Source organism: Oncorhynchus kisutch, linkage group LG22, assembly GCF_002021735.2.
Source record: "Oncorhynchus kisutch isolate 150728-3 linkage group LG22, Okis_V2, whole genome shotgun sequence".
Lineage (NCBI taxonomy): Eukaryota > Metazoa > Chordata > Actinopteri > Salmoniformes > Salmonidae > Oncorhynchus > Oncorhynchus kisutch.
In genome coordinates this window covers 41,157,370-41,175,200 of record NC_034195.2, presented here as the reverse complement: position 1 = coordinate 41,175,200, position 17,831 = coordinate 41,157,370, and the positions used below count along the sequence as shown (strand labels likewise).

General features: G+C 42.9%; 1 protein-coding gene across 1 annotated transcript in view; it reads right to left on the bottom strand.

Moving 5' to 3' along the window:
- Positions 1 to 17,831, bottom strand: part of elmo3 (engulfment and cell motility 3) — a 47,555-nt gene that overhangs the window by 17,194 nt on the left and 12,530 nt on the right. The window contains exon 15 of the mRNA XM_020456980.2: positions 14,164 to 14,300. Within this exon, the coding sequence (XP_020312569.1) occupies positions 14,164 to 14,300 (137 nt within the window). The remainder of the gene's footprint in view (positions 1 to 14,163; positions 14,301 to 17,831) is intronic.

Here is a 17,831-nt window from a genome sequence, read left to right as displayed (position 1 = left end):
AGACATGAGGAATCCCCCAAAATTGTCAAAAACCGCCCATGTACCCCCCACACCAAGGAGTATGAAGCTGTGGCTTGGAGTATTGCTTCTCCATACTACAGTGGCAAGAAAAAGTATGTGAACCCTTTGGAAATACCTGGGTTTCTGAATAAACGGGTCATAGAATTTGATCTGATCTTCATCTAAATCACAACAATAGACAAACACATTGTGCTTAAACTAATTGCACACAAACTATTGTATTTTTCTTGTCTACATAAAATACATACTTTAAACACTCACAGTGTAGGTTGGAAAAAATATGTAAGGCTAATGACTTCTCCAAAAGCTAATTGGAGTCAGGAGTCAGCTAACCTGGAGTACAATCAATGAGACGAGATGTTGGTTAGAGCTGCCCTGACCTATAAAAAACGCTCACAAAATGTGAGTTTGCTACTCACAAGAAGCATTGCCTGATGTGAACCATGCCTCAAACAAAGGAGATCTCAGAAGACCTAAGATTAAGAATTCTTGACTTGCAAAAGCTGGAAAGGGTTACAAAAGATGTTGATCAGTCCACGGTAAGACAAATTGTCTATAAATGGAGAAAGTTAGCACTGTTACTACTCTCCCTAGGAGTGACCGTCCTGCAAAGATGACTGCAAGGGGGGTGATGATGTGGCAGGTGGCAGCATGGTAGGCACAGCTTGTCCCATGAATTAATCACAAAAAAATTGCTGATACCTACGAAACAAACATTCTGGATACTATAGTGAATCTGGAACTATTTATTGATCAGCATTTTGATATGTTCAAAAAAGAAATGGATACATCGAATCGAACAAGAGAAGATCTTTCCTCGAGTTCTGCGAGCCAAACGGGAGGTAAGCTGCCTTCAAAAATTCCAAACTTAACATTGGAGGGGGATGTTTTTATAACTATGTCTCCAGAAGATAGAATATGAGCGATCAGTTAACAAAAACTGGATCTATTGCCTGGGCTACTGGGGGAGGTTGAGGCTTTAAAAACAGGAATGGATTACAGTAATAAAAATATAGAAGAAATACGAGCGGAAAATAAAATATTGAAAATATTGGACTCCCTAAAAGACACTACAGAGGCTACGGTATGATAATAAAACAATGAAAGCAGAATTACTTGATCTAAAGTGCAGAAGTAGGAGAAATAATATTGTTATAATGGGAATAAAGGAGGATGAAAACTAAATCTATCAGTCAACGGAGGAAAAAGTCAGTGTTCATGAAACGTAATCTCAAGATGATGGATGAACAGGTGGAAACAATTGATTTTCAAAGATCTCGTTTTGGTGGAAGAACAGAGGGAAGGCCCCGTCCAATCGTAACTATGCTAACCCACTACGAAATGAAAATTGCCTTCTTACAACAGGGTAGGGAATTGAAGAACTCCCCATTCTCTATTAATGAAAAATGTCCTCATGAAATAGTGGAGAGACGACGTGCTCTGCACCCCACTTTCAAAAGGCTCTGAGCAGAGAAGCAGAATGTTCGTCTAGTGGTCGATAAATTACATGTAAATAATCAAATGTTCAAGGACTGGAAGATTACAACGTGGCTGTGAGTGTAGCTACCTCCTGTTGAAGTAGTCCCCAATACATATTTGCACTGCATTACACAGTACAAATATGGATTTATTGTTTTTTTACAACAACAACAAAAATGTTTCATGCACTATGGAACCGTGGACTATGTGGACTTAAAATAAGGTTGGATTTATGGTAATGCAGAATGGGTATGATGAACTTTTTTTTCATTTTTCTATCTAGGCAATATGGAACTTTGAACTATATGGACGTAAAATCAAGTTTTGATTTAGGGGAAGGCGGGGATGGGTAAGGCTGACCTTTTTTTTCTTTATGATTTTTTATGTATTTAATTTAAAGATTGTACATTAGAAATATCAAGGTCGTTTTTTGTTTGTTTAATAACATACAGTTGAAGTAGGAAGTTTACATACACCAAACTCAGTTTTTCACAGTTCCTGACATTTAATCCTAGAAAAAAATCCCTGTCTTAGGTCAGTTAGGATCACCACTTTATTTTAAGAATGTGAAATGTCAAAATAATAGTAGAGAGAAAGATTTATTTCAGCTTTTATTTCTTTCATCACATTCCCAGTGGGTCAGAAGTTTACATACGCTCAATTAGTATTTGGTAGCATTGCCTTTAAATTGATTAACTTGGGTCAAACGTTTTGGGTAGCCTTCCACAAGCTTCCCACAATAAGTTGGGTGAATTTTGGCCCATTCCTCCTGACAGAGCTGGTGTAACTGAGTCAGGTTTGTTGGCCTCCTTGCTCGCACGCATTTTTTCAGTTCTGCCCACAAATTTTCTATAGGATTAAGGTCAGGGCTTTGTGATGGACACTCCAATACCTTGACTTCAATACCTCAACAATACCTTGTAAGCCATGTTGCCACAACTTTGGAAGTATCCATGAGGTAATTTCCAATTTTTTGGAAGACCCATTTGCTACCAAGATTTAACTTCCTGACTGATGTCTTGAGATGTTGCTTCAATATATACACATCATTTTTCATCCCCATGACGCCATCTATTTTGTGAAGTGCACCAGTCCCTGCTGCAGCAAAGCGCCCCAACAACATGATGCTGCCACCCCTGTGCTTCATGGTTGGGATGGTGTTCTTTGGCTTGCAAGCCTCCCCCTTTTTCCTCCAAACATAACGATGGTCATTATGGCCAAATAGTTATATTTTGTTTCATCAGATCAGAGGACATTTCTCCAAAAAGTACGATCTTTGTCCCCATGTGCAGTTGCAAACCGTAGTCTGGCTTTTTTGTGGCGGTTTTGGAGCAGTGGCTTCTTCCTTGCTGAGCGGCCATTCAGGTTATGTCGATATAGGACTCATTTTACTGTGGATATAGATACTTTTGTACCTGTTTCCTCCAGCATCTTAACAAGGTCCTTTGCTGTTGTTCTGGGATTGATTTGCACTTTTCGCACCAAAGTACGTTCACCTCTAGGAGACAGAACGCATCTCCTTCCTGAGCGGTATGACGGCTGCGTGGTCCCATGGTGTTTATACTTGCCTACTATTGTTTGTACAGATGAACGTGGTACCTTCAGGCGTTTGGAAATTGCTCCCAAGGACGAACCAGACTTGTGGAGGTCTACAATTCTTTTTCTGAGGTCTTGGCTGATTTCGTTTGATTTTCCCATGATGTCAACCAAAGAGGCACTGAGTTTGAAGGTAGGCCTTGAAATACATCCACAGGTACACCTCCAATTGACTCAAATGATGTCAATTAGCCTAACAGAAGCTTCTAAAGCCATGCATAATTTCCTGCAATTTTGCAAACTGTTTAAAGGCACAGTCAATTTAGTGTATGTAAACTTCTGACCCAATGGAATTGTGAAACAGTCAATTATAAGTGAAATAACCTGTTGTTGGAAAAATTACTTGTGTCATGCACAAAGTAGATGTCCTAACCGACTTGCCAAAACTATAGTTTGTTAACAAGAAATTTGTGGAGTGGTTGAAAAACTAGTTTTAATGACTCCAACCTAAGTGTATATGTAAACTTCCGACTTCAACTGTATGTCCTAATTGTAGAGGTTGGGTATATTATGGCTTAAAAGCTGTTATATAGTGCCGCCCTTGTTCGCCAATGTGAATCAGAATGATTCGCTTTTAAAATAAAACTTCATAAATATGAATAGATGTATTATAGGGCTAGGATAAAGGATTATATAATTAAAAACCTGCCTAGGTTCTCAATTGGAATAGGCCTATACGATCCTAAAATAATTGGTATTAACCTTTTACATTTAAAAAATAAATCTCAAAAGAAAAAATGTAAAGGATGATTATTCTTCTGATACACACTGGCGAATGGATGGATTAGATATTGTCAACAGGGTTGTTGTCTCTAGTGTGTGTGTGGGCTGGTTAACACTGGGATAAAGTGATTAAAGTTAACGGTAGAAACTATCACAATAATTGGCTTATGGAAGCACTTCTCTAAGTGAGAGAAAGGTATATTATATATTTCTATATAAGCTATTTATGCTACCTTTTATATTCTTGATCCTAATGATATAGGCCTAGGTGTAAAACAGCCAAGGTGATAGAGCAATGACCCTGGAATAAAAAACATAATCTATAGGGTGGAGAGAGGGTTGTGTCGACGGGTTGTGTTTTTCCTTTTTGTTTGTGTCTGTCTGTATTGTTTACACCTGTGTCCTGTTAGTTGATTTCGGTGGGTTTATTTACCTCCGCTGCCTGTTAGTCTGTGCGGGATTGTTGGGTCGAGCGGAGGGTGAGCGTCTGTTCCATCTACGGCAGGAGACGAGGAGCGCACAAGACTTCGCTCTGGAGTTCAGGACCTTGGCCTCCCGCGCAGGGTGGAACGACAGGGCCCTAATTGACCGCTGTAGCGCAGCTTACGTGAGGACGTCCGCAGGGAGCTAGCATGCAGAGACGCTACCCTCAGCCAGCTAGTGGACACGTGCATCAGGTTGGACAACTTGCTGGCTACGTGCGGGCGTCCAGATCGGGTCCTGTTGGTTCCACCCCCCAGCGCCTCCGCTCCAACCCCCATGGAATTAGGGGGTGCTGCAGCGAGGGTGATCGGAGGAGGAGCCTCCTCCTACACTGGGTGTGGTCGGAGAGGGCACACTGCCGACCGGTGCTGGAGGAGCTCGTCTGGGAGCCGAGACGGCAGGCCGAGTAATGTTCGGAACACCCCAGGTGAGTCAGCACCAGGCTCACCCAGAGCCCCCTGTTGGTCACATGTATGTGTTCATTTCTTTCCCCCATTCCCAGCATAAAGCGCTAGTAGATTCAGGCGCAGCGGGGAATTTTATGGACCGCGGTTTCGCGCATAGGTTAGGGATTCCCCTTGTTCAGATGGACAAACCCTTCCCTGTGCACTCCCTAGATAGTCAACCATTAGGGTCAGGGGTGGTCAGGGAGGCCATGGCTCCACTGGACATGGTTACTCAGGGGGGTCATGAGGAGAGAATTAGTCTCTTCCTCATAGATTCTCCTGCATTTCCAGTGGTGTTGGGGATTCCCTGGTTGGCCTTTCACAACCCCACTATTTCGTGGCAACAGAGGGCTCTAAAGGGGTGGTCAGAGGAGTGCTCAGGTAGGTGTGTGGGAGGTTCCATCGGTGCAACGACGGTGGTGATTCCAGACCAAATCGCCACCGTGCGCATTCACCCCGAATATGCCGATTTGGCTATCGCCTTCTGTAAAAACAGGGTGACCCAATTACCACCCCATCGACGAGGGGAGTGTGCGATAAACCTCCAGGTAAACGTAGCACTTTCCAGGAGTCACGTGTATGCCCTGTCACAGGAGGAGACGGTGGCTATGGAAACATATGACTCTGAATCTCTGAGGCAGGGGTACATTCGGCCCTCCACGTCACCCACCTCCTCGAGTTTCTTTTTTGTGAAGAAGAAGGAGGGAGGTCTGCGTCCGTGCATTGACTATAGAGGTCTAAATTCTATTATGGTGGGGTACAGTTACCCACTACCTCTCATCGCTATGGCGACTGAGTCATTTCACGGAGCACGCTTCTTCACAAAACTGGATCTCAGGAGCGCGTATAACTTGGTACGTATCCAGGAGGAAGATGAGTGGAAGACAGCTTTTAGTACCACATCCAGCCATTATGAGTACCTTGTCATGCCGTATGGGTTGAAGAATGCCCCAGCAGTCTTCCAATCCTTTGTAGACAAGATTCTCAGGGACCTGCATGGGCAGGGTGTGGTGGTGTATATCGATGACATTCTGATATACAGTGGGGAGAACAAGTATTTGATACACTGCCGATTTTGCAGGTTTTCCTACTTAGAAAGCATGTAGAGGTCTGTAATTTTTATCATAGGTACACTTCAACTGTGAGAGATGGAATCTAAAACAAAAATCCAGAAAATCATATTGTATGATTTTTAAGTAATTTATTTGCATTTTATTGCATGACATAAGTATTTGACACATCAGAAAAGCAGAACTTAATATTTGGTACAGACACCTTTGTTTGCAATTACAGAGATCATACATTTCCTGTAGTTCTTGACCAGGGTTGCACACACTGCAGCAGGGATTTTGGCCCACTCCTCCATACAGACCTTCTCCAGATCCTCCAGGTTTCGGGGCTGTCGCTGGGCAATACGGACTTTCAGCTCCCTCCAAAGATGTTCAATTGGGTTCAGGTCTGGAGACTGGCTAGGCCACTCCAGGACCTTGAGATGCTTCTTACGGAGCCACTCCTTAGTTGCCCTGGCTGTATGTTTCGGGTCGTTGTCATGCTGGAAGACCCAGCCACGACCCATCTTCAATGCTCTGACTGAGGGAAGGAGGTTGTTGGCCAAGAACTTGCGATATATGGCCCCATCCATCCTCCCCTCAATACGGTGCAGTCATACTGTTCCCTTTGAAAAGAAAAGCATCCCCAAATAATGATGTTTCCACCTCCATGCTTCACGGTTGGGATGGTGTTCTTGGGGTTGTACTCATCCTTCTTCTTCCTCCAAACACGGTGAGTGGAGTTTAGACCAAAAAGCTCAATTTTTGTCTCATCAGACCACATGACCTTCTCCCATTCCTCCTCTGGATCATCCAGATGGTCACTGGCAAACTTCAGACAGGCCTGGAAATGCGCTGGCTTGAGCAGGGGGACCTTGCGTGCGCTGCAGGATTTTAATCCATGACGGCATGTGTTACTAATGGTTTTCTTTGAGACTGTGGTCCCAGCTCTCTTCAGGTCATTGACCAGGTCCTGCCGTGTAGTTCTGGGCTGATCCCTCACCTTCCTCATGATCATTGATGCCCCACGAGGTGAGATCTTGCATGGAGCCCCAGACCGAGGGTGATTGACCGTCATCTTGGCCCTCTTCCATTTTTAAATAATTGCACCAACAGTTGTTGCCTTCTCACCAAGCTGCTTGCCTATTGTCCTGTAGCCCGTCCCAGCCTTGTGCAGGTCTACAGTTTTATCCCTGATGTCCTTACACAGCATCCTGGTCTTGGCCATTGTGGAGAGGTTGGAGTCTGTTTGATTGAGTGTGTGGACAGGTGTCTTTTACACAGGTAACAAGTTCAAACAGGTGCAGTTAATACAGGTAATGAGTGGAGAACAGGAGGGCTTCTTAAAGAAAAACGAACAGGTCTGTGAGAGCCGGAATTCTTACTGGTTGGTAGGTGATCAATTACGTATGTCATGCAATAAATTGCAAATTATTTACTTAAAAATCGTACAATGTGATTTCACAGTTGAAGTGTACCTATGATAAAAATGACAGACCTCTACATGCTTTGTAAGTAGGAAAACCTGCAAAATCGACAGTGTATCAAATACATGTTCTCCCCACTGTATTCCGCTACACGCGCCGCACATGTGTCTCTGGTGCGTAGAGTACTTGGGCGACTGTTGGAGCATGACCTGTACGTCAAGGCTGAGAAATGCGTGTTCTCCCAACAGGCTGTCTCCTTCCTGGGTTATCGCATTTCCACATCAGGGTAGGTGATGGAGTGTGACCGCATTGCAGCCGTGCGTAATAGGCTGACTCCCACCACGGTAAAGGAGGTGCAGTGTTTTTTAGGGTTTGCCAATTACTACCGGAGGTTTATCCGGGGTTTTGGGCAGGTGGCTGCTCCCATTACCTCACTGCTGAAGGGGGGACCGGTGCGTCTGCGGTGGTCGGCTGAGGCGGACAGAGCGTTTTGTCGCTTGAGGACTCTGTTTACCGAGGATCCCGTGTTGGCTCATCCGGATCCCTCTTTGGCATTCATAGTGGAGGTGGACGCATCCGAGGCTGGGATTGGAGCCGTGCTCTCACAGCTCTCGGGCGCGCCATTGAAGCTCCGCCCCTGCACTTTCTATTCGAGAAAGCGCAGCCCGGCGGAGCGAAACTATGACGTGGGGGACCGGGAGTTGCTGGCTGTCGTAAAGCTCTGAAGGTGTGGAGACATTGGCGTGAGGGGGCTCAACACCCTTTCCTCATCTGGACTGACCACCGTAATCTGGAGTACATCCGGGCGGCGAGGAGACTGAACCCTCGCCAGGCAAGGTGGGCCATGTTTTTCACCAGATTCAGATTTACGATATCGTATAGACCAGGTTCCCAGAACGCTAAGGCAGACGCACTGTCCCGTCTGTATGATACAGAGGAGCGGTCCATCGATCCCACCCCCATACTTCTGGCCTCTTTTCTGGTGGCGCCGGTGGTGTGGGAGGTGGACACGGACATCGAGTGGGCATCTCGGTCAGAGCCTACTGCACCTCATTGTCCAGCTAGACGGAGGTACGTCCCGCTTGGTGTCCGTGATAGGTTGATTTGGTGAGCGCACACGTTACCCTCCTCTGGTCATCCGGGTATCGATAGGACGGTGCGAAGCCTTAGGGAGAAGTACTGGTGGCCCACTTTAGCTTTGGACATGAGGGTTTATGTCTCCTCCTGCTCAGTGTGCGCTCAGTGCAAGGCTCCTAGACACCTGCCCAGAGGGAAGTTACAAACGCTCCCCATTCCACAACGGCCTTGGTCACACCTGTTGGTAGACTTCCTGACTGATCTTCCTCCATCCTAACACCACGATCCTGGTCATTGTGGATCGGTTTTCTAAGTCCTGTCGTCTCCTCCCTTTGCCAGGTCTCCCTACGGCTCTACAGACTGCGGAGGCCCTGTATACTCACGTCTTCCGGCACTACGGGGTGCCTGAGGACATAGTTTCTGATCGGGGTCCCCAGTTCACGTCCCGGGTTTGGCAGGTGTTCATGGAGCGTCTGGGGGTCTCGGTCAGCCTGACCTCTGGTTTTTTACACAGTCCATACTGGATTCCAGGCATCGGGTGAGGGGCCTGCAGTACCTCATGGATTGGGAGGGGTACGGTCCGGAGGAGAGATGCTGGGTGCCGGTGGAGGACGTCTTGGTGGACGTCTTGGACCCATGCTGAGTGAGTTTCACCTCATCCATCCGGATCGCCCTGAGCCTCGTCCTCCGGGTCGTCCTCGAAGCCGGCGCCGGTGCGCTGTGGGAGCCGCGAGTCAGGGGGAGGGGTACTGTCACGACTTCCAACGAAGGTGGCTCCTCTCCCTGTTCGGACGGTGCTCGGCGGTCGTCGTCGCTTGCCTACTAGCTGCTACCGATCCATTTTTCCTTTTTGATTGTGTCTGTCTGTATTGTTTACACCTGTGTCCTGTTAGTTGATTTCGGTGGGTTTATTTACCTCCGCTGCCTGTTAGTCTGTGCGGGATTGTTTTGCTGTGGTTACTGTGTTAGGGGTGCGTGTCTGCACCACAGGTTTTTTCTTTCACACGGCAGTTGTACCGGTTTGGTATGTGTGTAGGTTTCTCCCCCGTGGGTATCGTTTATTTCCCCTGTGTGTGGCGACCTCGTTTGGGCGTATTCCCCCCCATGATGTTGTTGAGTTGGGACTTTCGGAATAAACTATTGTGCCACTGGGACTTCCTTGCTCTCCTGCTCTTGATTCCTGCACCTCCCTCCTTCAAGGAGGCACATAAACAGGTTGGTTTTACAGGTTCACTCGCTCTGGATTGTCAGTACTGCATGTGTTCTTGGCTGTTGTGCGTGGCTGTGCCAGAATAAGGGAGTGCCCGGGGTTGTCTTGCGATATATTTAGGTTGTTTTCTCTTCTTTGTTTCATTTTATATTTTATTTTTTACCAACAATTGAATCCAATGAAGTGAGCAGGCTGGGCTGACATGCTTATAGCCTTGCTAGGACTTTCAAATATGAGCATGCTGTTAGATTGTGCTGTTATTATTTATATTAATACTATCTATTATTGTTACTATTTTTTATGACTGTTTTCCATGTTATTTGGTTAGTTCTCTTAGGCATCCTCATAGATAATTATGTTATCATAGGATTGCCCATATTTCCCTCTGGCCAACACCAATTGGCGGCCAAGGATTTGCCTTAGGACGCAAAGGTGTGTCATGAGTCACGGAGATGGTCTGATGGTCTTAGTGACAACAGACCTAGATATGCGGGGAGGTTTTAGTGGGTGGAATATTAGGACATTTGGAGGTTTACAAAAGTAGCAGCTACAGTATGCTTAACAGTGCAAATTATTATGGTACAGCTACAGTGGGGCAAAAAAGTAAAAAAGTACACTTCAACTATGACAGACAAAATGAGAAAAAAAATCAAGAAAATCACATTGTAGGATTTTTTATGAATTTATTTGCAAATTATGGTGGAAAATAAGTATTTGGTCAATAACAAAAGTTTATCTCAATACTTTGTTATATACCCTTTGTTGGCAATGACAGAGGTCAAACGTTTTCTGTAAGTCTTCACAAGGTTTTCACACACTGTTGCTGGTATTTTGGCCCATTCCTCCATGCAGATCTCCTCTAGAGCAGTGATGTTTTGGGGCTGTTGCTGGGCAACACGGACTTTCAACTCCCTCCAAAGATTTTCTATGGGGTTGAGATCTGGAGACTGGCTCGGCCACTCCAGGACCCTGAAATGCTTCTTACGAAGCCACTCCTTTGTTGCCCGGGCGGTGTGTTTGGGATCATTGTCATGCTGAAAGACCCAGCCACGTTTCATCTTCAATGCCCTTGCTGATGGAAGGAGGTTTTCACTCAAAATCTCACGATACATGGCCCCATTCATTCTTTCCTTTACAAGGATCAGTCGTCCTGGTCCCTTTGCAGAAAAACAGCCCCAAAGCATGATGTTTCCACCCCCATGCTTCACAGTAGGTATGGTGTTCTTTGGATGCAACTCAGCATTCTTTGTCCTCCAAAGACGACGAGTTGAGTTTTTACCAAAATGTTCTATTTTGGTTTCATCTGACCATATGACATTCTCCCAATCTTCTTCTGGATCATCCAAACGCTCTCTAGCAAACTTCAGACGGGCCTGGACATGTACTGGCTTAAGCAGGGGGACACGTCTTGCACTGCAGGATTTGAGTCCCTGACAGCGTAGTGTGTTACTGATGGTAGGCTTTGTTACTGGGATTTTTGCTCACTGTTCTTGTGATCATTTTGACCCCACGGGGTGAGATCTTGCGTGGAGCCCCAGATTGAGGGAGATTATCAGTGGTCTTGTATTGTCTTCCATTTCCTAATAATTGGTCCCACAGGTGATTTCTTCAAACCAAGCTGCTTACCTATTGCAGATTCAGTCTTCCCAGCCTGGTGCAGGTCTACAATTTTGTTTCTGGTGTCCTTTGACAGCTCTTTGGTCTTGGCCATAGTGGAGTTTGGATTGTGACTGTTTGAGGTTGTGGACAGGTGTCTTTTATACTGATAACAACTTCAAACAGGTGCCATTAATACAGGTAACGAGTGGAGGACAGAGGAGCCTCTTAAAGAAGAAGTTACAGGTCTGTGAGAGCCAGAAATCTTGCTTGTTTGCAGGTGATCAAATACTTATTTTCCACCATAATTTGCAAATAAATTCATTAAAAATCCTACAATGTGATTTTCTGGATTTTTTTTCTCATTTTGTCTGTCATAGTTGAAGTGTACCTATGATGAAAATTACAGGCCTCTCTCATCTTTTTAAGTGGGAGAACTTGCACAATTGGTGGCTGACTAAATACCTTTTTTGCCCCACTGTATATGGACACTTAATCATCATGGTGCTTTATAATGGTAAGTTTACAAACATTGGTTGTGGTAAGTATAATTGAAACTTGGGTATCATTATGGTAAGTGGGGAAATAAGTATTGCAAGATATAATTGTAATGGCTTAGCAGATCATAAAAAATAATATCAATTTTTACATGGTTAAAAGAGAAAGAATATAATATATATTGTCTACAGGAAACTCATTCTACAAAAATAGATGAGGTTGGGTGGAAAAAGTACTGGGAGGGAGAATGTATATTTTTGTCATGGTCAAAGAAACTCAAAAGGAGTGATTATACAAATTAATTCACATTCTGGTCCGATTGTGCAAACTGTGCAAACAGATCCTCAAGGAAGATGGATTATTTTAAATATGCTATTGGAACAAAAACAGATCTGGCTAATTCATCTATATGGGCCAAATAATGACGATCCACACTTTTTTGAAAATATATATAATATTATATTGAGCTCACAGGCAACATGGTGGAGGGGTAAATTATATATTTTTTTTTTTGCAAATTAATTAACACACAAAAAAGATGACTGCAAGAGCTCAGAGCAGAATGCTCACTGAGGTTAAGAAGAATCCTAGAGTGTCAGCTAAAGACTTACAGAAATCTCTATAACATGCTAACATCTCTGTTGACGAGTCTACGATACATAAAACACTAAACAAGAATGGTGTTCAGGAAGGACACCACAGAAGAAGCCACTGTTGTCCAAAAAAAACACTGCACGTCTGAAGTTTGCAAAAGAGCACCTGGATGTTCCAGGTGTGCTACTGGCAAAATATTCTGTGGACAGATTAAACTAAAGTTGAGTTGTTTGGAAGGAACACACAACACTATGTGTGGAGAAAAAAATCCACAGCACAACAACATCAAGACCTCATCCCAACTGTAATGTATGGTGGAGGGAGGATCATGGTTTGGGGCTGTTTTGCTGCCTCAGGGCCTGGACAGCTTACTATCATCAATAGAAAAATGAATTCCCAAGTTTATCAAGATATTTTGCAGGAGAATATAAGGCTATCTGTCCGCCAATTGAAGCTCAACAGAAGTTGGGTGATGCAACAGGACAATGACCCAAAACACAGAAGTAAATCAACAACAGAATGGCTTCAACAGAAGAAAAGATGCCTTCTGGAATGGCCCAGTCAGAGTCCTGACCTCAACCCGATTGAGATGCTGTGGCATGACCTCAAGTGAGCGGTTCCCACCAGACATCCCAAGAATATTGCTGAACTGTAAAGAGGAATGGTCCAAAACTCCTCTTGACTGTTGTGCAGGTCTGATCCGCAACTACAGAAAATGTTTGTTTGAGGTTATTGCTGCCAAAGGAGGGTCAAGCAGTTATTAAATCCAAGGGTTCACATACTTTTCCCACCCTGGACTGTGAATGTTTACATGGTGTGTTCAATAAAGACATGAAAATGCATAATTGTGTGTTATTAGTTTTAGCAGACTGTGTTTGTCTATTGTTGTGACTTAGATGAAGATCAGATCAAATTTCATGACCAATTTATGCAGAAATCCAGGTAATTCAAAAAATAAAAATGGAACTTTTCAGAGAAATAGTCATTGTCGCTTGTATTATTTACCATAAAGTAGTGTGAAAGTATCAGGTTTTGACCACTAGATGCCACAGTTCATGCTAAACTTTGGGTAGAAAACCAATAGATTTGGCTCATTATGAAAATATATTTTGTGGTCATCCTCATAATTCAAGCAAGTCCTCTATGAAAGCAAATCAGTTTGTCCTTCTTTTACGCTTAATCTTTGGCTAGGAAATGTCAGATGTTGGGTACTATATTTGTTGAATATGATCTGAATCCTATAAATTAAAATTGCACATTTGGGTGCAATCAATTAGCTTAATTTCTCATATATAAAATAACATTTCAACAAAATAATGTTTCAGGAATGACAATCTTACCTGTTTCTAACTACAGAAACATTTTAAGAACAATCTGAGATGTCATGGCTTGCTCAAATGACATGGAATGACTCCTTTGTAAAACATGGCCCTGTTGTGAGGCTGTTTTGTTGTTGTTGAGTGTTCTTGAATGGTTCTGTCTGAGGGAGCCCAGTGCAGTTAGTATTAGAAAGGAGATGGCCATCACCTAGGGATGGTTATTGGGAAATAAAAACGCTTCAAAGGCTATAGCTCTACATCCGTGTCTACCATCTAGACTTTGACTAATCAATGTTCCGTTCTAACAATTCCGTCTGACTAATATACCCCAGCGGGTTGCCTGTCACTGTCCTGCATACTGTTCTTGGATACTGTAGTGGCTTATGGTGGCTCATAGGACACAGAGCGCTTGTTATTGTTTTCAGTGTAGTGTATGCAGTCAAATAGACAGTGTCCACTCCAGATGCCATGGACTGCTTTGAAGTTAGATTTTCTAAATTAGATTACTGCTTTGCCACACAAATGAACCATCTAAGAAGTGGTTGCTTGTACTCATAGATTAAAGTTAGATATGGGGAAAGAGTGAGAAAAAAAGTTACTGTGAGACACAGACAGGTGTATGATGGGTAACACAGGCTGTGTTACCTTGTCAAAGTCCTCCTGCGTGGCTCTCATCTCCTTCCAGGTCTTGTTGATCAGCTGGATGCAGACGCAGAAAAGCTCCTCTAGCAGCCGGTCCTGAGAGAAGAAGATGGGGTGGTAGTTTGAACCAGTCTCTGAGGCTAGGGGAGAGAGAGCGAGAGGAACAATATGAGACCTTTAAGAAACGTTAATTTTAGTTTTTTGTTGCCAAATGTTTTTAAATGTTTTCCGTTGCAAACCCTAATGAACACAACCCTGTATCAGCGTACCTTTATAGAGCTACACATAGCTTCAGTATATTCTTAATCAGTAGTTTAAGACATACTGTATACTGTACACATATACATATACATAAGGGTTTTTCTTTATTCTTACTATTTTCTACATTGTAGAATAATAGTGAAGAGATCAAAACTATGAAATAACACATATGGAATCATGTAGTAATCAGAAAAGTGTTAAACAAATCAAAACATATTTTATATTCTTCAAAGTAGCCCCCCTTTGGCTTGATGAAAGCTTTGCACACTCATGGTATTCTCTCAAACAGATTCATGAGGTCGTCACCTGGAATGCATTTCAATTAACAGGTGTGTCTTGTTAACCTTTTTGGGATAGAGGGCAGCATTTTCATTTTTGGATGAATAGCATGCCCAGAGTGAACTGCCTCCTACTCTGTCCCAGATGCTAATATATGCATATTATTATTATTATTGGATAGAAAACACTCTAAAGTTTCTAAAACTCTTTGAATGATGTCTGTGAGTATAACAGAACTCATATGGCAGGCGAAAACCTGAGAAAAATCCAACCAGGAAGTGGGATATCTGAGGGTTGTAGTTTTTCAAAGCTTGGCCTACCGAATACACAGTGTCTATGGAGTCAAGTTGCACTTCCTACGGCTTCCACTAGATGTCAACCGTCTTTAGAAACTGGTTTGAGGATTCACCGATAAAGGAGGGGCTCATGAGACCTGTTTGAGTCAGTGGTCTGGCAGAGTATCTCAGGCTCGTGACGCACGCTCCCGACAGAGTTAGCTCTTGTTCCAGTGCTTTTCTTCAGACATAGGAATTCTCCGGTTGGAAGCTTATGGACGTTTTATGTTAAAAACATCCTAAAGAACGATTCCATACATCGTTTGACTTGTTTCTACGACCTGTAACGGAACTTTTCGAGTTTTTGTCTGGATGAAGTGCTCGCGCCTCATGAAGATGGATTACTGGGCTGAACACGCTACCAACAAGTGGCTATTTGGACATAAATTATGTACTTTATTAAACTTTATGGAACAAATCAGTCATTTATTGTCCAACTGGGATTCTTGGGAGTGCCTTCTGACGAAGATCATCAAAGGTAAGTTAATATTTATAGTGTTATTTCTAACTTCTGTTGACTCCAAAATGGCGGATATTTCTCTAGCTGGACTGGGCTCTGAGCGCCGTTCTCAGATTATGCTTTTTCCATAAAGTTTTTTTGAAATCTGACACAGCGGTTGCATTAAGGAGAAGTCTATCTTTAATTATGTGAATAACAGCTGTATCTTTTAACAATGTTTATTATGAGTATTTCTGCAAAATCACCAGATGATTTGGAATCAAAACATTACTGCACGTAACGCGCCAATGTAAACTGAGATTTTTGGATATAAATATGCACATTATCGAACAAAACATACATGTATTGTGTAACATGATGTCCTATGAGTGTCATCTGATGAAGATCATCAAAGGTTAGTGATTCATTTGATCTATATTTCTGCTTTTATGACTCCTCTATTTGGCTGGGAAAATGCCTTTTTTTTTTTTTACTTGGCTATGACCTAACATAATCATATGTTGTGCTTTCACTGTAAAGCATTTTTTAAATCGGACATGATGGGTAGATTAACAAGATGTTTATCTTTCATTTGCTCTATTGGACTTGTTAATGTGTGAAAGTTATATATTTCAAAAAAATATTTTTGAATTTTGCGCACTACCTTTTCAGCGGAATGTTGTCGAGGGGTTCTGCTAGTGGAACGCCTGCGCTAGAAAGGTTAAAAGTTAAAAAGTGGAATTTATTTCCTTCTTAATACATTTCAGCCAGTCAGTTGTGACAAGCTAGGGGTGGTATACAGAAGATACCCCTATTTGGTAAAAGACCAAGTACATATTATGGCAAGAACAGATCAAATAATCAATGAAAGTGCAGTCGCAAAAACCATCAAGTGCTATGATGAAACTGGCTCTCATTAGGACCGCCAGAGGGAAGGAAGACCCAGAGTTACCTATGCTGCAGAGGATAAATTCATTACAGTCACCAACATCAGAAATTGCAGCCCAAATAAATGCTTCACAGAGTTCAAGTAACAGACACATCTCCACATCAACTGTTCAGAGGAGACTGTGTGAATCAAGCCTTCATGGTCGAATTGCTGCAAAAAAAACACTCTACTAAAGGACAACAACAACAAGAAGAGACGTGCTTCGGCCAAGAAACACGAGCAATGGAAAATATTTTAACCTTTATTAAACTTGGCAAGTCAGTTAAGAACAAATTCTTAATTACAATGAGGGCCTACTCCGGCCTACTCACAATGAGGACCTACTCATCTGTCCTTTGGTCTGATGAGTCCGAATTTGAGATTTTTGATTCGAACCGCCGTGTCTTTGTGAGTCGCAGAGTAGGTGGTTCCCACCGTGAAGCATTGGAGGAGTAGGTGTGATGGTGTGGGGGTGCTTTGCTGGAAATCCTAAAGATTGATTCTATACATTGTTTGACATGTTTCTATGGACTGTAACAGAACTTTTTGACTTTTCATCTGCTCGCGCCTCATGAATTTGGATTACTGGGCTAAACGTGTGAACAAAAAGGAGATATTTGTTTTATCGAACAAATAAAAATTTATTGTGGAACTGGGATTCCTGGGAGTGCATTCTGATGAAGATCATCAAAGATAAGTGAATATTTATAATGCTATTTCTGACTTTGTTGACTCCACAACATGGTGGATATCTGTATGGCTTGCTTTGTTGAGCGCTGTACTCAGATTATTGCATGGTGTGCTTTTTCGGTAAAGCTTTTTTGAAATCTGACACAGTGGTTGCATTAAGGAGAAGTGGATCTAAAAGGCCACACATAACACTTGTATCTTTTAGCATTGTTTATTATGAATATTTCTGTAAATTGATGTGGCTCTCTGCAAAATCACCGGATGTTTTGGAACTGCTGAACGTAACGCGCCAATGTAAACTGAGATTTTTTGATATAAATATGAACTTTATCAAACAAAACATACATGTATTGTGTAACATGAAGTCCTATGAGTGTCATCTGATGAAGATCATCAAAGGTTAGTGATTAATTTTATCTCTATTTCTGCTTTTTATGACTCCTCTCTTTGGCTGGAAAAATGGCTGTGTTTTTCTGTGACTAGGTACTGACCTAACATAATCGTTTGGTGTGCTTTTGTCATAAAGCCTTTTTGAAATCAGACACTGTGGCTAGATATACAACAAGTTTATCTTTAAAATGGTGTGAAATACTTGTATGTTTGAGGAATTTGAATTATGGGATTTCTGTTGTTTTGAATTTGGCGCCCTGCACTTTCACTGGCTGTTGTTGAGGTGGGACGCTACCGTCCCAAATATCCCAGAGAGGTTAACAAATAGTTACCCAACAAACGTCCAGAC